The 24,790-nt window shown below is 43.5% G+C and overlaps 1 protein-coding gene across 1 annotated transcript in view; it reads right to left on the minus strand.

Annotated features, from left to right (window-relative positions):
• WNK3 (WNK lysine deficient protein kinase 3) overlaps nt 1–24,790 on the minus strand; it is a 255,126-nt gene that overhangs the window by 219,255 nt on the left and 11,081 nt on the right. The window contains exon 2 of the mRNA XM_082264431.1: nt 9,462–10,050. Coding sequence (XP_082120557.1) covers nt 9,462–9,989 — 528 coding nt within the window. The 5' untranslated portion in view covers nt 9,990–10,050. The remainder of the gene's footprint in view (nt 1–9,461; nt 10,051–24,790) is intronic.

Here is a 24,790-nt window from a genome sequence, read left to right on the forward strand (position 1 = left end):
AAGAGGTTTCAAGTGAGGACAAATGCAGTGTAACCCAAAGACAGACTTTATTACAAACATGACATATCAAAACTGAGAAAGAAGGGAAAGTAGTACTGACAAACATAGGCTTCCATTGTTGATCCCCCACCCACCCCCCCCCCCCCAAGTTTTGCCTCTTGTTGGTATCAGTATCCACTCACTCACCTGGGAAAAGCAGGCAGACAGTTAACTCTTGCAAACTTCCATATTGATGACTAAGTAACAAATCCGCTGACAAAGCATGACAGCCAGGCATCTAGCATTTGCAGGAGAAGTCAGCAATAGTAGTCTGCATATTTCCCTCAGAGGAGGTTTCCTTTAAAGGGCTCTTGGAAGAACACAGGCATTTTTAGCCCTGGATCACACTGCCGCGACTTTCCATGCGTCTTGCAACACAAAGTCGAATGACAAGTCCAAACACATTCAATTCAATGAGTGTCGTTCCTACACAACCTTTCTGCATCTTCCTTGCTACAGGAGTGCCAAAAACTGTAGTGTTAACAAAAGTTGCAAGGAAGTTGTTTGTTTTAGCTTTGCGACTTTAGCTGCAATTTCAGAGGGTTTTGTAAGTTCAACAATATACTAGGTGTCACACTCTTGGCATGATTTGCCAAAGCCAAAGTCGTAAAACATCAAATTTGCATGCAAGTCACAATAAAAAGTCGCACTGGAGATCGCAGGACTTTGGAGTTCGCAGCAGGGTGAACTAAGCCTAAGGCTCGGTTCACATAAATGTGAATCAAATGCATTTTAAACCTCTTCTGATTTGCATGACATGTTATCCAGACTAGCGCTCATTGGAGCCGGTTCACATATATGCGGGCCGGTTGTGGTGCAAATTAAAAAGGGTCCTGTGTGTTTTTTCAGCCCGGTTCAGATACAATTTAAGTGTTGAATTTGCACCTGAACCGCCAAATGCAAACTGCACTGGAATCCGGCCCCACATATATGTGAATTGAGCCTATGGAAGACGTCAGTCTATGACGAAACTAGTCGGGCGGTTCCAGATACGAAGTAGCCACACCCCCAGCCAAAGATTTTTTCTGATACACGCGGGACGCCGCAGCCTGGATCTAATGTGTATTGGATATACTGTTTCTCTGCTTGCTTGTCTACATATTTTAGTAAATGCAATCTTTTTTAATAAATGTGTTTTTTTATTACGGTATCACGCTATGTGCATTTTCTCCTTCTTGGATTATTTCCTATGGGCCTTACCCTTCTACATGTGAGGATTGGCTTTATAATATCTACTCCAGCTCTCCCTGGATCTGCTATTCTGAAGGAGTGTCCTGTGGGATTTTTGTGATTGGCCCCTACTGAACTGACAAGTGTTTTGTGGTCTATTAAAATTAGATGACCAGAGGTCTATTTTACATGTTCCTTGATCACGGGTGCCATTCAGTGGAAGCTCTGTGGGACATTCTACTATTGCTGGGACTTGTGGTTCCTCTCAGCTGTGATTCACCACTCTTAACACTTAACTTTTATGTTAATACAATTTGGACTTTTTTTGTATTGAAGGACTTTTTTCAATTATGTATTATTTCCCATGCTGGGATTAGTAGTCCCTCTTATTATTGATTTATTTCACTTTCACGTTTAGAGGGCATTCACGTCACTTGTTTAACAATTTTCAGTGTTTGATGTCTTTTTTTCACTCATTTATTCACTTTCTAGCGCAACACATTTTGGTTATAAATTGAGCCTATGGCCTGGTTCACACCTATGCGTTTTTTGCAGAAAAGCACTACAGCTCATTTAACATGGTTTCCTATTGAACACGTTCACATCTATGCTTTTTTCAGCCACTGCATTTTTGGAAAGGGTTAGGGACTTTTTTTGAACACCAAATGGTGCTTTTTTTGGTTTAATAAACTTCAATAGAGAAGCTGCAGAAAAACATGTAGTGCGTTTATGCCGCAATTTTGCTGCAATTTGCATTTTTTTTATCTGTCTAACAACAAATTGGGCAAAAAAAAAGCGCATAAAAAATGCAAAACGCAAATTATGTGGAGAAATCACGGGGTGAAAAATGCAAAACGCACAGCAAAAAGCACTGCAGAAGCAATCAAAAGCAGACTGCATAGGTGTGACCCGAGCCTAAAAAGTATTTAGAAAATATAGAATATACCTTACTACCTTTTCTTTCCCTATGCTTTGGAAGCGGTTCTCACAGACCTAGGAACGTGCAAACATTGCTCTGTTCACATTCGGCTTGAAAGCCTCTAGACCAGGCATGTCCAACCTGCGGCCCGGAACCTCCGGCAATGCGGCCCACTGCCCCCTGACAATAATTTTTTTGCTGGGGGAAGAAGAAAGTCGTGGTTGGGGGCACGGCCACAGCGGCTTCCAACTAACGGTAGGCAGAGGCTGCCTCGGAGGGGGGAGGGGAGCACGTGCAGTGTTTCTGACTCCTACCACCATGACCACTTCAAATCACTGAAGTTGTCATGGTGGTTAGAGTGTTCTTTTAATATCTCTCAGAAGAAGTAAATTTCTGTATACTGATTCCATTTCATTTGATCATCCTCTAGTTGTGTTAAATTAGTGCGGGGGGCGCGGCGACATTTTATTACATGCCTTAACTATAGTATATATTTTATATGCAGCCCGAGAAATTTCTCTACACTCAATGTGGCCCAGAGAAGCCAAAAGGTTGGACACCCATGCTGTAGACAGTAACTGCAGACGGGACTATCTGATCCCAAGTCTGACAGTTGCAATGAAATGAAGATTTCTGCAGTACATTTATGCAACCTTTGAAGATCACAAAGCTTCTGGAAGCAAGCAGTGACTGCATGCATTTAGCTACAGCATAAAAAGAACATGGGGTTGGTTTACTAAAGGCATTCTGTGCAAAGTGAAGCTTCCCCTTTTACAAAGCACTGGAGCAACTGCATTTGCAAAGAGTGCACAGTCTATTTGCATTTAGTAAATCCACCCTCATAGAACTCCAAAGCGGAGAACCAGTAAAAGATATTTGGGATCACACTAGCTGCCTGGAACCACACAAAATGAGTGGATAAGCACGTCTTAGCCAAACCTAGTGCATTATTGAAACGATCATGTATGTCTCTTGGGGGGGAAGGCACAGATTCTAATAGGTATGGGAACCAATTGCATCCTTTGTCCTCACTTGGAGTAACAGTGCAGCTGTAGACAAGCTACAGGGAATGAAAAGAAATGTGTACACTGGTCTGGGCCTGTGATGACAGCTCACTAAGCTCAGGGAAAGAAGTTAGAAGTGTGAAGATACATTTCTATATCTGACTATACACTGCTCAAAAAAATTCAAGGAACACTTTTTACTCAGAGTATACCATTAAATCAATTAAATTTCTAAGATATTGATATGGTCAGTTAAGTAGCAGAGGGGGCTGGCAATCAGATTCAGCTGCTTTGATGTTAATGAAATTAACAGGTGCACTAGATAGGCAACAATGAGACAACAGAAACAAGACAACAAAACAGGAATGGTTTTACAGGTAAAGGCTATAGACATTTTTCCCCCTATTCATCTTTTCTGACTGTTTCTCACTAGTTTTGCATTTGGCTGGGGTCAGTGTCACTACCGGTGGCATGAAGTGATACCTGGACCCTATAGAGGTTGCAGATGCAGTCAAACTCCTCCAGGATGGCACATCAATACGTGCCATTGCCAGGTTTGCTGTGTCTCCCAGCACAGTCTCAAGAGCATGGAGGAGATTCCAGGAGACAGGCAGTTACTCTAGGAGAGATGGACAGGGCAGTAGAAGGTCCTTAACCCATCAACAGGACCGCTATCTGCTCCTTTGTGCAAGGAGGAACAGGATGAGCACTGCCAGAGCCCTACAGAATGACCTCCAGCAGGACACTGGTGTGAATGTCTCTCAAAACAAAATCAGAAACAGACTTCATGAGGGTGGCCCGAGGTCCTCTTGTGCTCACTGCCCGACATCGTGGAGCTCGATTGTCATTTGCCATTGAACACCAGAATTGGCAGGTCTGCCACTGGCGCACTGTGCTTTTCACAGAATAGAGCAGGTTCACCCTGAGCACATGTGACAGAGGTGAAAGGGTCTGGAGAAGCCATGGAGAATGTTATGCTGCCTGTAACATCGTTCAGCATGACCGGTTTGATGGTGGGTCAGTGATGGTCTGGGGAGGCATATCCATGGAGGGACGCACAGACCTCTACAGTCTAGAGACTTGGCACCCTAAATGCCATTAGGTATCAGGATGAAATCCTTGGACCCATTGTCAGACCCTACACTGGTGCAGTGGGTTCTGGGTTCCTCCTGGTGCATGAAAATGCCCGCCACCATGTGGGTAGAGTATATAGCCAGGTCCTGGATGATTTAGGAATTGATACCACTGAATGGCCCCCACACTCGACTGACCTAAATCTTATAGAACACCTCTGGGACATTATGTTTTGGTCACTGCCAGGTTGCACTTCAGGCTCTACAACAACAAAATGAAATTGGCGCTAGTTCATGGGCTGTATAAAGTCTGTTGTAAACTTACAGTGTCCTGGTCTACACTTAGAGGTGCCTCTGTTTTCTCTCTTTCTCTGCACCTCAGTCTGTTCAGGAGCTCAGTGATGTCCTGGTCCAGATCTGGGAGGAAATACCCCAGGACTCCATCCGACATCTCATTTGGAGCATGCCCCAACATTGTCAGGCATGCATACAAGCACGTGGGGGTAATACAAAACTACTGAGTACCATATTGAGTTGCTTCAATTACATTTCAGCAAAATGATCTAGCCCGCTACATCATTTTTTCAATTTGATTTTCGGGGTGTCTGATTTCAGCCCTCTGTAGGTTGATAATTTTTATTTCCATCAAACAATGTGGCATCCTTTCCTTCCTAACACATTACCCAGTCCATATCAATATACACTGCCCAGTCCAAAAAAAAAAGTTGCCATCTGGAATTAACTAAGCAACTAACTAGTTACTGCATGTGCCCAAAGAATGAGGTCAGCTGACTACCTGAATATACTGAATTACCAGGTTCTTCCCTGATGCCACAGGCATATTCCAAGATGACAATGCCAGGAGTCATCGGGCTCAAATTGTGAAAGAGTGGTTCAGGGAGCATGAGACATCATTTTCACACATGGATTGGCCACCACAGAGTCCAGAACTTAGCCCCATTGAGAAGTTCTTTGGGATGTGCAGCAGAAGGCTTTGCGCAGTGGTCCGACTCTCCCATCATCAATACAAGATCTTGGTAAAAAATGAATACAACACTGGACGGAAATAATCTTGTGACATTGCAGAAGCTTATCGAAACAACGCTACAGCAAATGCGTAATCAAAAAAAAAAAAGGAGTGTGTGACTTTTTTGGTGGCGACTTTTTTTTTTTGGCCGGGCAGTGTAGATATCCAGCATGATATTTTTCCCCATTGAGATCTGATGTGTTTTCAAAGTGTTCCTTTAATTTTCCTGAGCAGTGTATTACAGCTATCCTTTTAGTGCAATAGCCTACAGCAACTAGGTTTTTATATATGGTCACAGATCAGTGGTTGGCTATGGATTACTGCACTTTGCATTACACAGGAAGCCGGATTATTTGATAAAAAAACGAAAATAATTGTGCGCTACCACTGTGAATTCAAAACCAATCAGAAAATCCTTACTAAATGATAGGACTATAAGTATAGCTGATATCACCTAATTGTTTTCCCACAGCAAGATTTAAAACATGTAAATGGGTGATAACCTGTCATTGAAAAAAAAATATAGACATAATAGGTATATGAAAAACAATAAGCTATACAATAAAAAGGTGCTAACAACAGGAAAGTGCAGTGCAAAGACGACGTCACTAAATGACAAAGTGCAACTCCTAAGGTGCAGAGAACATGTGCAAAAATCCAACGTCTCTTTTCAATTAAACTCCATATGTTAGTCACTCGGTGCCTTGTGCTCAGATCACCAGGTGAAGTGACTGCTCACCTCCATTATCGACCCGCAAGAGGTCAGCAAAGCAAATATGAAAGTACTCTCTGGCCTCCAATCTCTATGCGGCTCCACACTGCTAAGAAATACTCCATAGTAACACAAGAGAAGAAAGAGACAATCTCCAATAGTACAGACATACAATTTTACTGATTGGATGATGGCTTGCACTACTGTCATGTTTGTATTGATACGGTTTGTCCTGTTAGGTGTTATATAGTGTACTGTAGAACTACTCATGACGTTTAAAAACTTTAAAAAAAAAAAAAAAAGAAAAAAAACACAGTGAAACACCAGGCATCCACAATCAAGCATTCTCAGGTATTCGGGTGCTGGGGAGACATTTCTTTTATAACAGCTAGGTGGTCACACAGCGCTCGCTGGAAGCCATTGGATCAGAAACCAATCAACGTGGTTTCCCCATCTTGATGATCATGTGCTGGCTGAAATTTCTATGTGGTAGGTTAGGCCTATGTATCTTGTGTATTTCTAGGTTTTTCTGCTTATTGTAATTGTAAAAACTTTCTATACATAAGGAATGCATTAAAAAATAGCTAAAAGGCAAATTGTTTTGGATAGAGTGAAGGCAGATTAGAATCTCTGTCAGGTTTGTATTGCAGTTTGTGCCCTCACTAGGGAGCTTCACCCTCCCCGTTAGTCCTGTTTAGAATTATCATTTAAAGTAAAGGAAAAATTAGAAAATAATCCCAAATGTTGGGTTGACATCAGAACAGTAGTAGAGGGGAAATCTTCCATCTGAGACACTAGTAGCACTTTTCCACTGCAAGTACCGGCTCGGCTCTACTCGGCCCTGCTTGGCCGGGTTTGCTTTTCCACTGCTGGTACCGCATGGTATAGTGTCGGAGCGGTTCGGTACGGTACGGTATAGGTTTGCTTTTCCACTAAAGTAGTACTAAGGTAAGTGGGTGGGATAACAACGGGGTGGGTGGGATTCTCTGACCAATCAGTGGCTAGTAGTGACTGCATGCAAAGGATTGTGGGATATGGTACCAGTTTGGTACCTGTTGGAACCACAATCGAGTAGGTACTGTTTTTTCAGAGCCGTACCGTACTGTACCATTCGGTTCCATGCAGTGGAAAAGCAAACCTATAACGTACCGTACCGTTCCGACACTATACCATGCGGTAAAAGCAGTGGAAAAGCACAAAAGCGTGCCAAACTGTTACGGTTCCATGCAGTGGAAAAGCGCCATAGGTCTGCTGACAGCCAGGGGATTCCTCCACTTTGGCAGGAGTTCTCTCACTTCCTGCTTTGGCTAGACAAGCAGTCTAGGGAAAGGAAAATCCCCCCAATGGGGCATAGATGGCAAAAATAAATCTGACAAGGGTTAGAACCCTCTCTTACTGTATCCAAAAAATGTTTTGCCCTTAGTTCTACTCTGTCAAAAAAAAAAAAAAAACACATCTTCCATCCGTAGAGTGCCACTGCTGCATCAAGGTGTTCTCCAATTGGAATAGGTGGAGATTGTAACATCACCCACCTTCTCCCACCCCCTCGTCCAATCAGAGAACGCCGTGAAATTCATTGAAAAATAAAATGCAAGGAATTCTGTGAATGGTATTCATGCGGAAGAACCCCTGTGGTTAATATGCAGCAGGGCAGCTGCTCAGTACGGGACCCGGAAGACAGAAGTGATTGCTGTAGGTAACACCAACTACTACAGGAATCCCACAAGTTCTGAATATGCATATTTACCAAGCTTACAAATACTTACCAAGCTGTAACAATAACTGTGCAAAAAAAAAATCCATATGCGGAATTCAGCTTTAAAGGGTAAACTGCCTCTACAGGTAAGGGGTGTCTGTACTAAAAAACAAACTTTGCAGCTCTGATTAAAGTGAAATGATGCCCTTGCTATAGGTGTAGGCCATTTTACATACTTCCCACAGCCTTACTGGAATATTCCCAGGACGTTGCTTAGTGAGGCCTAGTTGTTACTGCTCACCTCCACCATAACTGGAGTGAGCTCTTTCTCCGATCCCACCACATGTGCTCTTCTCTCCTATGTTGCAGTACCTCTGAGCTCAGGCTTTGAGAGCTCACTTGTTTGATGGTGGGGGTGAGCAGTAATGACTAGGCTTCACTTTGCAACATCCTTACCAAAACAATGCCTATGCAGATAAGAGCCGGTTCACACTGGGGCGACCTGGTCGCCTGACAGGTCGCCGTAGGTCGCCTGCCATAGAGAAGCTGTGGACCCGTTCTAATAGGAGCGACACAAGTCGCTCCGACTTAGAAAAAGGGTCCGGAGCTTCTTTGGGGCGACCCGGAGCGACCTGCAGTGTGAACGGGGTCTAAGGGTGGGTCTGTAGATAAAAACAACTTGTGCTCTGACTAAAGTTGAATAATGCCCTTTGCTATAGGTGTAGTGTTTAGCAAGATTGAAACTCTCCCAGGACATTGCAAGGATGATGCTAAGTGAAACCTAGTCATTACTGCTCACCCCCCACCATCACAGGAGTGCTCTCTCATACACTGAGGTCAGAACTACTGCAACAGGGGAAAGAAAGAGCATGTGAGGGGGGGGTTTGACTCAGAGAAAAAGCCTACTCCTGTGATGGTGGGGGTGAGCAGTAATGACTAGGCTTCACTTTGCAACATCCTTACCAAAATATTGCCTATACAGATAAGGGGCACCAGTAAATAAAATCAAACTCTGCAGCTCTGACTAAAGTTTAATAATGCCCTTGCTATAGGTGTAGGCCATTTACGTACCTCCTAAAGCCTGACTGGAATACTCCCTGGACATTGCAAGAATGTTGCTAAGTGTGGCCTAGTCATTACTGCTCACCTCCATCATCAAAGGAGTGAGCCCTCCAACTCTGAGCTCAGAGCTACTACATCAGGGACGGGGGGGGGGGGGGGGGGATTAAATCAGAGAAAAAGCTCACTCCTGGTGGGGGTAAGCAGTAACAACTAGGCCTCAAATAGCAACATCCCGGGAGTATGCCAGTCAGGCTTCAAGAAGTACATAAATGGCCCACACCTATAACAAGGGCATTATTCAATTTTGGTCAAAGCTGCACAGTTTGTTTTTATCTACATAGGCAGTTTTTTGTAAATGTGAACCAATCCTTTAAACATCACATTTTCATCCATATAACTGTCTAAAAAAAACCTGAGCGGGGTATTTAACAAGTTAACAGAGATGTGCTGGTATCTGGTCTGGAGGTCTATGCTTCAAACTTCTGGTCATGAAAACGTTGAATTAATTCCATTTTTCCTCAAAAACCACTGGCAAAACCATACATTCCTCCTCAATATTTGTTTTTGCCTCGTTGGCTCCAATTTCTAATAAATGTTAACATATACCTCAGGACACCTCCGAAGTCAATGAAAGGCACAGTCATTACCCTGTGACGTTCCAGGAAGTTCAAAAGCAAACACAGGATTTAGCAAGCTGTGCAGCTTAAAAACTCTACAAAAGCCGTCTGTAAACTGTGAATTCAACAACACTGGACTAACCTGCAGCTCGCACCAAGCGACTTCAACCCAGGTCTCCGTGTCCAGGCCCTTGAAAACAGTTTTGAAGGCCCCTCGGCCCAACTCGATGTCAAATTTCAAAAATCGCCCGCCGGGTGATGTTGCCACAGCTTTCATCTCGGCCTCTTCCTCCATCTCTTTTTCAGTCTTTTCTCTGAGGGAGTCTTTAATGGCCTCCGATATCATTTTGGATTCGTTCTTCCCTTCTTGCACTAAGTCTGTAGCATTCGGTACATGGCCATCCAATTGGTGCTGGTCCACGCAGGAAGGAACCTTCTCCTCCTCTTTGAGAGGTTGCTCCAATATCCTATCATCCTCAGTAATGTCCACGCTCTTCCTAAAGAATCTTTTTCTCTCGCTAGTGCCTGAAGCAGAACTGGGCTTGTCCGTGCTCTCCACACTTGCCTGTCTGGCCAAGGAAGAGTCCTGAGGGGCCAAGCTCTTCTCTGCAGAAAATCCAGCTGGTTTATCAGATTCGTCGGTAGCGGGCTCTGCTGAGTCAGTAGCCATTTTCCTCAGCTTTGCGGTTCAAATGTGCATACAATGTAGAAAAGATAATCCTTCACAATTTCTGCAGAAAAAGAAAGTAACATGTTATTAGGATCTATCAAGCAACGGTGAAGTATGTGCATATGACAGCAAGTTACACAAAACTATAATAAAGTGCTCAAGGGCAGAAGAATGATGCCAGTCTTCTGTGTACTTTAATATAGACACAGTATACACAACTGTGAAGTCAGGACTTTAATAAGCAAGCCAATTAACCGTTCAGGAGGAGAGAAATACAACGCAAACACATGGCGATCCCGGCATGTTTAGAATTCATCCATTTCTAGCTGTATGCCAACTAAGCTATGCAGCGATAGCTTGGGGGCTCGGCCATAACAATGTCCCATTTTGTTCCTAAACCATTGCTATGCAATCGCCACCTGAATCAGATTAAGGAATTCAATAACCAAAGCACAATAAGCCTACATTTTAGTTCTGCATTCAACTGCACTCCTTTTATATGAGCACACGGACATAATTCAAGCTAAAAATATCATCCATCAAATGTGTTAGAAAACAATGCTCAAAAAGCTAGCCTTATATAAATGGAGATTGTAAGGGTCCTTTCACACGAGCATTCCGCCCGGTGGACTCCATTTTGCTCAGCGGGGATTCGATCCGCCAATCCCCGCTGAGCAGGTGGATGACAGGTCCATTCCGCTCACTGTGCAGAGACAGACTGCCTGTCCATTTTCATCCGATCCGATCCTCCAGATGGATGGAAAAAAGGGTTTCCCTCCGTCTGGATTTCACGGACAGGATCGGATAGCAGCGGGTGCCAGCGGAGATGTCACCACTGACATCCGTTGCCCCATAGAGGTGAATGGCGCATCCGGTCAGGTCCGCCTGAAAAACTGACAGGCTGACCTGATCGGAAAGCCCGTGTGAAAGGGGCTAAAAAGCAGAACATCAATGTTTAGGGCCAGCTCAAACCGGAAAATGCGCGATCCAGTGCAGTGGATTTCGACAGTTAATCCATTTGGATGTAAAACAACCAACCAATCATCTGGCGCTGGGTTCTACAACCTTGGCTTGTTGTTAATCACTTGCCAATTATATATATACATACACACACACACACACACATATATGTTGCAGTTTGCAAGTGGGTTACCGGGATTATGGTTATGGATATCAGCCATTACCCAGTACCATTTTTTCAGCATGCTGCCAGATTTCTAAAAAAAAAAAAAAACGTCCGAACACGGCTCGCCAGTGTTTCTCTGGCTTACCAATTCGCTTGAGAAATGATCCATTAGTGCGGCCGGCTGCTTCCATAGGCGATCAAAGAATTAATGCGCTTTGATTGACTCTTTGGTCATGACATCTCTTCCGGTCCAGGCTGGAAGAATTTTTTTTTTTTTGTAAAGCGAAAGATCAAAAAAAAAAAAAAAAAAATAGGAAAAAAAAAATGAGATAGAGATATATATATTTTTTTTTTTTTGTGAACTTTTGCTTTGAAAAGGTAAAGAGATTTGGGCTCTTTTTAACCCCATATCTCACCATAAAGAGGACCTGTCATCCTTATTTACATAGTTAGTCAGGTTGAAAAAAAAGACACAAGTCCATCTGGCTCAACCAATAAAAAACAAAAAGAAAAGAAAACAGTAAAGAAAACCCAACCATACAATCCCATATACACAATTCTATACCCGCAGTTGATCTAGAGGAAGGTGAAAAACCCCAGCAAAGAATGATCCAATTTACTACAGCAGGGGAAAAAAATTCCTTCCTGATCCCCCGAGAGGAAATCGGATATTCCCTGGATCAACTTTACCTATAAATATTCGTACCCATTTACATTAAGTACACCTAGGAAAGAATCCAGGCCTTTTTTAAAGGTGAGCTGGCCAGAACCACCTCTGAAGGAAGTCTATTCCACATTTTCACAGCTCTTACTGTGAAGAAACCTTTCCGTATTTGGAGATGAAATCTGTTTTCCTCTAGACGTAAAGAGTGACCCTTGTCCTCTGTGGTGACCTTAAAATGAATAACTCAACACCAAGTTCACTATATGGACCCCTTATGCATTTATTCATGTTGATCATATCCCCCCCTTAATCTCCTCTTCCCAAGAGAGAATAAATTCAGTTCCTCTAATCTTTCCTCATAGCTGAGCTCCTCCATGCCTCTTATCAGTTTGGTTACCCTTCTCTGGACTTTCTCCAGTTCCCCGATATCCTTTTTTGAGAACTGGAGCCCAAAACTGAACTGCATATTCCAGATGAGGTCTTACTAATGATTTGTACAGGGGCAAAATGATATCTCTCTCTCTGGAGTCCACACCTCTGTTAATACAAGAAAGGACTTTGCTTGCTTTGGAAACCGCAGCTTTCACCGCAGAAGACCAGAGGGGAGAAGACCAGATGAAGATTTTTAATAAACTTCTCAAAACGTCTACTGTCATTATTTACATACACTGCTTTTTATGGGGTGAATGTGTAGGGGTACAATGTACCCCCTACCCATTAACATAGGGAGGGGTCTGGGTTCTGGGTGACCCCCTTGGTAAGCCCCCTGCCCGCAGACCCCCACAACCACCGCCCAGGGTTGTCAGGAAGAGGCCCTTGTCCTCATGAACATGGGGGCAGGGTGCTATGGGGTGGGGGGTGCAGAGTGCTCCCTGCCCCAAAGCAGGTTGAGGGCGTGTGGCCAGGTATGGTCCAGGGGGGGGGGGGGTCGGGCCGCTCGCTCGTCCCCTCCCCTTTTCTGGCCTGCCGGGCGCATGCTCAGATAAGGGTCTGGTATGGATTTTGGAGGTACCCCACGCTGTTTTTTTATCTTGATAATTATGGCTTACAGCTAGTGAAACTCCAAATTTTGAGGACCGCCCGCCGCAGTTTTACGGCCACATGCGTGGTGCTGGGGGGCGAGCTCCCACCCCCACTAGGCAACGGGGATGCCGATGCACGGGGCTGGTGGCACTGATTGGCGCCGGCCACCTGCGATCGCTCCCCGCTGAGAGAAGAATGGTCAGCTGCTGTAAACACAGCTGACCGTTCTTCTCTCTGGAATGATAATAGAGCTCCTGTGATCCTTCTATATAGGATCAGAGGTCTCCATGGTCATTTCACAAGCCCCTCCCCCCCAGTTAGTAAACACTCCATTAGGCTTACATTTAACCCACTGATTACCCACTAGGTTAACCCCTTCCCTGCCAGGGACATTATTACAGTAACAGTGCATCTTTTTAGCACTGACTACTGTAGTAATGTCACTGGTCCCCCCAAAAGTGTCAAAAATGTCAGTAAGGGGTTCGATCTTTCCGCCACAATATCGCAGTCCAGCTAAAAATCGCACATCGCCATTTCTAGTAATAAATAAATTAATAAAAATGACATAAATCTTTCCCCTAGTTTGTAGACACGATAACTTTTATGCAAACCAATCAAAATGCACTTCTTGCGATTTTTTTTTTACCAAAAATATGTAGCAGAATACAAAATGGCCTGAAAGGATGAAAAAATTAGATTTTTACATTTTTTTTTGGGGGGGGGAATTTTCTATAGCAGAATGTGAAAAATATTGTTTTTTTTTTTTTCAGAATTGTCACTTTTTTTTTGTTTATAGTGCAAAAAAAAAAAAAAAAAAAAATCGCTCTATTTATGGGAAAAAAAAAAAAGGATATCCATTTTTTTTTTTTTTTTGGATACACGATCACGCAATTGTCCGTTAAAGTAACGCAGTGCCGAAATTGTAAAAAATGGCCTGGTCATTAATGGGGCAAATCCTTCCATTCCAGAACTGGTTAATGCTAATTATATTCTGCAGGACTGACTACGCTACCACTTGGAGGGGAAGGGTTGACTCTGCTCCCTGCTGACCTTCATATGTTCTTTACCGCCAAATGTTTGTTCTTTGGATTCATACTGGAGCATACCCCTCCTCATACCAGAGACTGAGCTTCTCCCAAATATTCTTTTCATTCACCCCACTTTGCAAACCCTTGCAATATGTAGCTATCCTGAATCAGTCACAGTAACACTACCAATACTTCTGAGGTCTGAAGAATGCTTTCCATTACTGGATTGCATCCAGAGACCAAACTTGGAAATGATTAGCCATTTGTGCACTTTATGCTAGGATGATCCCCAGAAACCTGCATCAACCTAAAAGGAAAATACTGCTATTGTAATGTCAGGAAGAGCCACGTATTTATGTTATCGTCCATTTAAGGGTAATGACAGCTAAGAAGTTTATGTCTACTGGATGACAAATACATAGGAGTTCAAATAATATTTACAGTACATTAACTACTGTTACAGGGTTTATAAAAAGGAAAAAACACTGGGCTTGATACCTATACAAAGCACTGTGCCATGTATATTTGTGTTCACAATGCCCCCAACAATCAGAGGTCCCTCCTGGGAGCTGCTGCACAGTAACAGCATACACCTGGCGAGCAGTCACCATGCAGTGTGCTGCTTACTCCCATGCTGCCTCCCCCCACCCCTTAAGAGGATATGAACACAGCCTACTGCGATTGGCTGTCACAGTAGTCACATGATTGGAAGCTCCCAAATGTAAACAGTGATGGAGGCCTGTCCGTGACAGCTCAGTCACTGCAGTGAGCATGTTCTCAGCATAGAAAAGCTGCTCCCCATGGATGCATGTGTACAGTGACTCCACATTAACCACTTACCCTCCCAAAGGTTTAACCCCCTTCACGGCCAGGCCATTTTTTTTGCGATATGGCACTAAGTTACTTTAGCTGACAGTTGCAAGGTCATCAAACGCTGTACCCAGATAAGATTTATCATTTTTTCCCCTACAATAGAGCTCTCTTTTGGTGGTATTTGATCACCTCTGTGTTTTTTATTATCTGTGCTATTAACAAAGAAAGAGCAACAAAAACAAAAAAAAAAAATTATATTATATTATAATATATATATATAAAAAAAATTTTAACTTTCTGCTTTAAAACATATCTAATAAAGTTAAACATTTTTTTAAATCTCTTCATAAATTTAGGCCAATATGTATTCTGCTACAAACTTTTGGTTAAAAAAAAAAAAATCCTAAATTAGCGCATATTGATTGGTTTACACAAAAGTTATAACATCTACAAACTATGGTATATATATATATATATATATATATATATATATATATATATATATATATATATATATATATATATATATATACACACACACTGGAAATTAAAATATTTTTTACATACAAGCAATAGCGAAAAACAGCGACTTATAGCAGAACTGCAATATTGCGGCAGACAATCTGACACAAATACAATGATCAGTGCTAAAAATATGCACTGTCACTGTACTGACACTGGCTGGGAAGGGGATAAATATTTAGGGCGATCAAAGGGTTAAATGTGTGCCTAAGCAGTGTTTTTACTGTACAGTGCTTTTACTGAGGAATAGTCCCTGCTTTTCAGGGAAACAACCGGTGACCGGTGACACCCACGCGCACGCACGGGAGTGACATCAGGCGGCTCCGGAAGGAAGATGGGCAAAGATGGATGCAACCTCCAGCAGGGTCGATAAGGGCTTCGCTTGGAGGTGTCACATAATGTGCTAGTATGCGATGCATACTAGCACATTATGCATTTACTTTCCAGTTAAGTGAAAAAAAAAAAAAGTGGGTATTGGGGAGGTGCGGGGACCGGCCTGTTTGTAACATGTTACAACCTGAATATGGGTGTAACATGTTACCTAAGGTGAACTTATGCTTTAAAAGTTGAACTTTGGGCACGAAAAAATTTTATTTAGAAAATATTTCTAAATAGCCACAAAGGAAATCCAAATCCATAAATATAAATCCACTTTGTGCGCACCAAATGCCTTTGCAAACCCAAGTAAAAGTAGCAGTGACATTATCACTGTGCTGCATGCGGCCTGTACAGACTGCAGAGTTGTGGATGGGACCAAGAAGGCCCCTCCCACTTCAGACTACCAGTCAGAGGGGGCAGCACTGAGCGCTCTTTATTATGGGACGCTCCTGCACAGATCATGTAAGAAATACACAGAGCACACCAAGATTCAAGGAAGAATACACATGAATATTGTTTGTCTTTTGACAACATTTGCTTATCAGCTTTACAGTGGAACTTTACTCTCTCAATGAACAAACTATTTATAATCCTTATGCTGTTAGCATTAGTAAATAGATAGGAAGGTATGCTAGATTTTCTTGTTTTAAAGCGGAACTTAAATTCTACTGTAACAAACAGCGAGCAGGCAGGCTCACTCTGAAATGTCTCTTCCACAATACAAAACGCCCGTACCTGCCTGCTCGCTGTCTTCTCCAGCCCTGGAAACGTAGCTGCGCATGCGCTGTTCTGATTACAGTACAGGAGCCGGTCTCTATGTGCCATGACTGACGGTCTCCTGCGCATGGGTGATGTCATCCTGTGCCAGCCAATGAAGACGGCCGAAGATTAGCATACAGGAGATGCTGCTGGTGAGGGACCGTTGGAAAGGTATTAACTAGAGGTCCACCAAAATATAAATTTCAGTGCCGAAACCGAAAATTCAGGATGCACTTGGAGAAACCAAAATTGATTATATATATCGAGAGAGAGAGAGAGAGAAATAGAAATACAAATTGTATTATATTCAACTTTTTAATATGATGAATTTAAATGAATATGAATTTATTGACAGCCATTATCGGCACTTTTTCAAGCGGTGTTAAAAATCCTGCTTGCTGCATATTTGGCAAAACGCACCAAAAATGGACCTCCCCATTGAAAAGAGCACATCAAAAATGCACCCATGTTGTGTTTTTGATGAACTTTTGAGCTATAAAAACCAAGCATAAAGTAAAATCATGACAGAATCGCAGGAGTTTTCGGCAGCCAATATCAGCATTTTTTTTTTCCACCACAACGCTGAAAACCCTATTGTTGGTGCATTACTAGTAATAACCCTTTTAGTTCCGCTTTAACTTTTTTTTTTTTTTACATTTCTTTAGTTGCCTTCCTGGTTTTTGCCCTAGGCCAAAATTATGTCATACATCCCAGTAGTTTTCATGGGCATTTTTCTTTCCATCTGGAGGAGGGGCTTTCTCAGCTAAGCACACCCTCCTGCCTGCATGCCTGAGCTAAGGGCAGATTCCAGGAAGCAAACGCTACAAGAATCATCTGGCTGTGGCTGGAAATGCCAAGGGGATGAATTTCATAGTGATTTTTTAACACAGTAATGCATCTAAGACATGTCCTGAAGGCTTCACTGCCGGCGCCAGCACCCAAAGTCGATGGACGAATTAGCTTGGGTGCCGACATTGTGGGATCCCTGGACAGGTAAGTGTCCTTATATTAAAAGTCAGCAGCTACTGTATTTGTAGCTGCTGACTTTAATTTTTTTTTCCCTCAGACTGGAACTCGCTTTAAGTTCTGCTTATATCCAATGTGTGCGTTAAAGCAGCCCTTCATGTAAAAGAGAAAATGCCATTATTCTGTCTCTTCTCCCCCTCCTCTGACAGATTTGAAAGCTTCTTTTGGGGGACAAATCATATGTCTGGGGAGGCTGCGGGACCAATGTGACAGCACAGCACAATCCCATGAATGCCAAGTGGGGAGCTGGCTGTCTAACAGCAGAAAGTCACAGATGGCTACCACAGCCAAGATGGCAGCAGCGGGGATCAGAAGACTGGCATGGGTAGAGACAGCCCTGGACTCCTGGCGAGTGTCTTCTTCCTAAAAGCCAGCAGCTACAGTATTTTTAGTTGCTGACTTGTCATTTTTTTAAAAAACCTCTGCAGTTCCTCTTTATCGTGCGTCTTTAAAAAGTCCCCTCGAAAGTGTCTGCTGGACTTCTCTTTGGGACATTTTACTTTTAACCTCTTCATGCCAGCCGCACACGCATATGTAGCCCTGTAAAAACCACTTATCGTGCTGAGAGCGCGCTACCTGCATGCTCCCAACACGGTAGCCGGCGGGTAGCAATCAGGAGCTTTCCGATCATGTGACTGTTGTGATGCACACTGCTGTGCGATTGGGAGCTTTCTGAGCACGTGATCGCTGTGACTGCCAATCACAGCGATCACATGACCCGAATGCCCACCTCTGCCTCCTGGCTTTTAGAACCCTTTCGGCTCTACTCACACAACATAACACACTGCAGCTACACCTGTTGCACCACTGTTTTTTTAGCTTTTTGTGGCCCTTTTTTGAGTGGCCCTATTCATTTGAATGGGCCTCCCTCCACTCCAAAAACGCGCCAAAGAAGCTCATGTACTAAATCTTGGCACAGAGCCAGGAGCATTTTGCGTTGCGATTTTAGCACATTGTTGCTCCACAATTGCGGCAATAATTGCACTGTGTTTGGGGTGCCATTACAAAATATCATCACAAACCTGTCCTGCGTTTTGCCGCAATTCCAGTGTGAATGGAGCCTTATAGGGGCGCGAGGCGGTTGGCAGAAAGAGGTTAAAATGCATAGTAAACTACATGTAGCATCCTCCTAGACAGGTGCTAGGAAAAAGCATTATTATGCTCCATCTGCCTATCGGGGGAGCCTGATCTAAAACAGATCAGGCTCACCTGATAAGCAGAGGGAGCATAATAATGTTGCATGTATCCAGGTGTGAGTCACTAGGTCTGAGGGAGTGTCCACACTGTATCCAATAGGGGAGCCTGTTGGACAGTGGAGGAAACCTGGCCAGTGGCAAACAGCTTTTGTAGCAGTTCCAGTGGGAGGGCACTACCGCAGTGCATCCTGGGATTGACCATAAAAGCCAAGGGCACATGTCACAGGGCATCTTTGGCGGGAAGCAGAGTCCCAGGAGAAGGGTGACAGCTGTCTCTCCTCCTGCTGTCAGAAGAAAGTGGTCACTGGCAGTCGGCCTAGTGGACCAGGTGTGAAGCTGAGCCTGAAGGATCCTGGAAAGCTGACGGTGGAGCTGCTGGCAGTCATCTGGGAAAAACAGTGTCAGTGAGTACCAGGGGGCTTGCCAAGGGGTCCACCCAGGAAGGGGGACCACTCCAGTGAGGTCAGAGGATAGAAGGTCAGCTCACAAAGTATGCAAGAGTAAAGGGGGTGCCAAGTAGAACCCTGAAGAGTTGAGGTAAAGGGAGTGCCAAGCGGGGCCCTGAAGAGTAATTCACTATACAGTTCGCTTATCAAATACTCTACTACAGTGGCAAGGTGAAGCAGCGGCCTTGCCGCACTCAACATAGTTTCAAGTCCTAAAATTGTGCATAGTTCATCTAGTTGGAGTATCCCACGCATCCCTTCTCCAAGTTCTAAATTAAAACCAAATAAAAAAAACACATCCCCTGGACTGTTTTCTGGCTGAGCCAAATGCTTAAAGTACTTTGAATTGCTAAGTTGTTGCTATGGGTAACCCAGAGGGACCCGCTTCAAGCAGCTCCCCAGGGAGTAGTGCTACAAACTAGAGATCGACCGATTATCGGCAACAACGATATATCGGGGGCCGATATGCACTTTCCCCGATATATCGGAATCGGCCCCTGAGGTTACAGATATTGCTGATATTTAGGGAAAGTGCTTGTCCTGGGGTGATGCCTGCAGCTAAAGGCATCACCCCGGTATCGGTGTCCATAGCTGGTCAGCTCACTTGTAATGACAACCGATGCGGCTGAGAAGCCGCTTGGCTGTCATTACAAGGAGAGTGAGGGGACGCCCCCCCCCTTCCGCCGCCTTCCACGGCTCACCCGGGTCTCCCGTCCCACCGGGAGACTTTGGGCATCCTACCTCCACCGCCAAAGAGAAGACCCGGTGTAGAATGAAGATGTGTCCCAGTGAAAGCCGGTATCCCTGCCGCAAGTGCGCATGCGCCGGTCTCCATGTAAAAAATCACTTCCGGGTACTCTGCGCCGAATTAAAAGAACTGACAGCATTCAAAACAGCCAAACTTGGTGTTTTGAATGCTTTTCAGTGCCAAGGAGGGGTTTGGGGTCCCCAGATCCCTCCACAAGGAGTACCTTTAGAAAAAAAAAATTTTTTTTACATGTCCGAAAATATCGGCCGATATCCGATGACCAAAATACCGGTATCGGCATTAAAAAACTATATTGGTTGATCATTACTACAAACATATCTATAATCAGTGTACTGGTATGAATATTTTTTGAAAAAAAAATATATAGTGTGTGTGTGTGTTATACATCAAAGATATCATCATATCACAATATGATATCAATTTGATGTATTCATTTCATCAGTCTGAATTTCTAAAGTTGCTCCGGGGGGGGTCTAGAAAAAGCCTTGAATTTTATACTCACTCATCATGTTTCCACTTTAATGTAAAGAGTTAATTCCATTCTCATGACATTATAGATAACACAATCACAAAGTTAAACATCTCCAATACTGCAGCATGTGACAGATGCAGGAAAAGCACAATAGCTGGAGCTCTAGCTAACAATATACAAATCTGTAAGAAATATAAATCTGCAGGAAACAATGTACATTTCACCTCTTCTAGATAAATCAATGATCAAACAAAACTCACACACAGCAATCCCCCTGTAATATTACAGCGCTGCCTCCCTTCTACATAGTCAATAATGCTGTGTTATATATACTGAGAGTGGGCAACTTCCCAAGATAACGGGATCCTGTTCCAAAACCAACAGCGATAAGAATAATATGACAACATAGCTAAGCTACCAACGCTCAATACTACTTTATGAATCACTTAACCCGTAGTAAGCCCATTTGCACTTGATGCCTTCTTCCCATACATAACATACTTACTATAAAAACAACGAAGGAGAACTCTAAAAGAACACAATACATAAAGACATCCATACACTGCCAGGAAAACCATCTAGAACAGACATAAAAAGAAAAAGAAGTGAAGAAAGTCAACGTGAAGTCACGAGAGAGCAAAAAGTAGAGAAATACCACGGTGAGGATGGAAAAGCAGCCATGGATGGGTCTGAGCTCACACCGGCAGCACATTCCCCATACACTCCTCTCCCCGCTCGCTTCTACACCATGCTCTCTTTGTATGGAAAGTGGCAGTGAGAACATGAAAGTGCAGAAGGGCAGAAATTCTACAGGCAGCTGGCCTAAGGAAACTATCAAGTTTAGATACTAGCTAAACCAGTTCTTTCTCATTCTGGATGAGCTCATCGGGCCCCAAAGAGGAAAGAAAAAAAAAAAAGAAGCAGCATAGTTCAGCCACAGGTTATGACCTATGCAGATAGGAACAAATGAAACGATATAGGAGCTCAGGAAATGATTAACATCTTTTATAAAGCCTATGAAAACCACCTTTCCCACACAAGATGCAGCAAAATTAAATAAATTCCCATAATTAGTACAGACAATTGAAAGCAGAACTACACTAACTCTATCAACAAACTACGGTATTTCCAATCCTTCAAATGCAACTTCACTCTCTCATCAATCAATCAGCATTGATTATTTTATATCTTCATGCTGCTACGGTAGCTTTAGTAAAAAGATAGGAAAGTATATCATATATACTGGTTTTATACTTTTTTATTTTAAGATTTCTTCAGTTACTTCCTGGTTTCATTCTTAGGCAAATGATGTCACACATCCCAGAAGTCTTCAGGAGAGGAGGAGGGGTTTTCTCAACTCCTCACACTCTCCTGCATGCATACCTGAGCTAAGGGCAGGAAGTAAATGTTATATGAATCATTTGCCCTTACTCAAGATGGCCACGGACAGAAAGGCTAGGGGGTGTTTTTCAAAGCGATTTCTCGCCAAAATAAAGCATGGAGACATGGATGGATGGGGGAGTTTGCTTTAAAAAATAAAAATGAATTAAATAGGGTTTTTGGTTTGTGGTGCTCAGATGCAGTGAGGATCTGCTGGTTTTCATTTTTACATTTCTTTAAGTGGTTGTAAAGGCACAAGGTTTTTTACCTTCATTTATTCTATGCATGAAGGTAAAAAATCTCCTGTGCACACAGCCACCCCCCCCCCCCCCCCATAATTTCCCCCTCGAGTCCCTTCTGGATCCAGCAATGTCCATGAGAGCCTTGCCTCTTCCGAGGACTCGTACTCCTGACTGGCTTTTGGCAGCAGTGGGAGCCACAGCCAGCAAGCAAATCAGGAGACGGAAGGGGCCAGGCTGAGCCATGAATGGACATACAGCCGTGGGGTCACTTGGCAAGAGGGAGGGGCCAGGAGCGCTGGTGTGGGACCCGAGAAGAGGAGGAGGATCGGGGCTGCTCTGTGCAAAGCCATTACAGAGAGGAGGCAAGAATACAATGTTTGTTAGAATAAAAAAAATAAAAAAGGATTTTAAAGACAGAAGGTTTTTTTTTCATCTTCATGCATTGTATGCATGAAGATAAAAAAAATCCTGTGTGCAGCAGCCCTCCTCAGCCCCCTAATATTTACCTGAGCCCATACTTATCCAGCAATGTTGCAGGAGTTTCTCAGCTGCCCGGGACTCCCCTCCTCATTGGCTAAGACAGCAGCACGGCATGATTGGCTCCCACTGCTGTAAATCAAATTCAGTCAGCCTGGGTCGCAGTTCCGTGTCTGAATGGACAAAGGGAGCGGCGGCTTGGCTCAGGTGCCCCCATAGCAAGCTGCTTACTGTGGGGGCACTCAACGGGGGGGGGGGGGCAGGAGCACAGAAGAGGGACCCAAGAAGAGGAGGATCTGGGCTGCTCTATGCAAAACCAACTGCACAGAGGAGGTAAGTAGAACGTCTGTTTTTTTTTTGTTTAAAAATGAGACTATAATATCACTTTAATATCACTTTTAGTTGCTTCCTGGCTCCTAGGCTAGACCAAAATAAAGTCATACATCCCAGAAGTCTTTATGGGAGAAGGGGCTTTCTCAGCTAAGAACTCCCTCCTGCTTGCATACCTGAGCCAAGGGCAGATGGATTCCAGAAAGTAAATGCTACAAGAATCATCCCTTACTCAAGATGGCCACAGCCATAAAGCATAGAGCGCTGGATGGGAGAGTTTGCTTTGAATAAAAAAAAATAATAAATATTTTTTTGTTTGTGGTGCTCAATACACAGTTAGGCTCCATTCACACCTGGGCGTTTTTGAGGGTTTTTCAGCTCCAAAAACACTCAAAAAAAACGTTCCAAAACGCCCAACAAGTGAAACCCCATTCATTTGAATGGCCCCTGTTCACATCTGAGCGTTTTGCAAAACGCCTGTAGCTGAAAAAAGTACATGAGCTTCTTTTCGGGCTGATTACCAGCGTTTTTGATAGATTTCAATGCCTGCCTCCAAAAACGCCTGAAAAAAAAACGCCTGAAAATCACGGTAAAAATCGCGGCAAAAAACGCAGTAAAACGCTACGCTCAAGTGTGAATGCAGCCTTATGCTACGCTGTAAAGTGGACTTTTCGGTCTATGAATAAATTAAAAGGGGAAGTACAGCCAAATTTTGTTTGGCTGTACTTCTGTGGATGACAGGAGTACAGTTCTTTCTGCACTTCTGTGACCTGTTTTCAGCAGACAGTGAGCTGAAGCCGGCTAACGTCACGGAGTCGGCCCAGGCTGGGGAAAGATCGCAAACCCACCCAGGAGCCTGGAATCTGGTCAGCCTCTCAGCGAGCCGATGAAGCATTTATGACAAGAGAGACTGCTCTGTGTGTTTAATACTATTTTAAAAAGTCATTCAGTGACTCAGCCTAGGCTACAATATCATCACTCTGCTGCAAGTAGAAGGAAACATTTCCTCAGTCATTTTAGAGAAAATCACAAGATGAAAGGCTACAAAGCAGCAGCTGATCCGTGTCACACATTCCCAACCACAGCCGACAACTGCACTGCAAGCAAAGTGGCATCTAAATTCCGGAAGTGGAGGCCTCCAGTCCTGAACACAAACACACAACCTAACATTCATACACCTAAAATGAAAACTATATCTAATGAGAACTTTAAATATCTGACTTCGAATTAGAAAATATAAACTATTTTTTGTAAAAAATTAAAAATAGATGTGAAACTTAAAGTTACATCTCCCAATATGTATAAATATCACTGCTGTTGCATAAACAACCCACAATACATGTACATAGCACTGTGAACAAACAAAAGTGTCCATATAAAAATGCACTGATAAGAATCCATAGTGACCATATAATCAAAAAAAAGCGTACATGAAAATTCTGAAAAGAATCCTCATCCACCGCAAACACTAGTTCCACAGACACCAACTTCTCCCAAAGGAATAAATAATAAATTCTATGCATTAAGATAAAACACCCTCCGTGTGTAGCAGCCCCCCCAGCACCCCTAATACTTACCTGTGCCCCCTCTCTGTCCAGTAATGTCCAGGAGTCCCTCAGCCATCCTGGGACTCTCCCTCCTGATTGACTCAGATGGCTCCCGCGGCTGTCAAAGTCAGCGAGCCAATCAGGAGAGAGAGGGGACGGAGCCGAAGGGACACACAAAGCTGCAGCTCGGCTGCCCCCATATTAAGCTGCTGCCTGTGGGGGCACTCGATGGGAGGGCGGGGCCAGGAGCAGCAATGAGGGACCCAATAGGAGGATACGGGCTGCTCTGTGATTAACCAACCGCACAAAGGAGCTAAGTATAACATGTTTGGTATTTTTTTTATTTTTAAATGAGACTTTACAATCACTTTAAACTGCCTCTCTTACTGAGAAGAAACCAAGCTCAACCCAGTTCAGTTGGCGTTTCACCTCCTCTACTCCTCATCAATCAGGCAAATATTTGTTTATGGCACATAAAAAGAATTCTCGAATAATGAAGTATATAAAAACTCCTACATTTATTCCATACAAATATGCTCACCAAATCAATTCTTCTGAAAAGACATGTCATATGGCACAAAAGCAGCAAGACCGATACAAAAG

The sequence above is a fragment of the Pelophylax lessonae genome (assembly GCF_965119305.1).
Source record: "Pelophylax lessonae genome assembly, chromosome: 7".
Taxonomy (NCBI): Eukaryota; Metazoa; Chordata; class Amphibia; order Anura; family Ranidae; genus Pelophylax; species Pelophylax lessonae.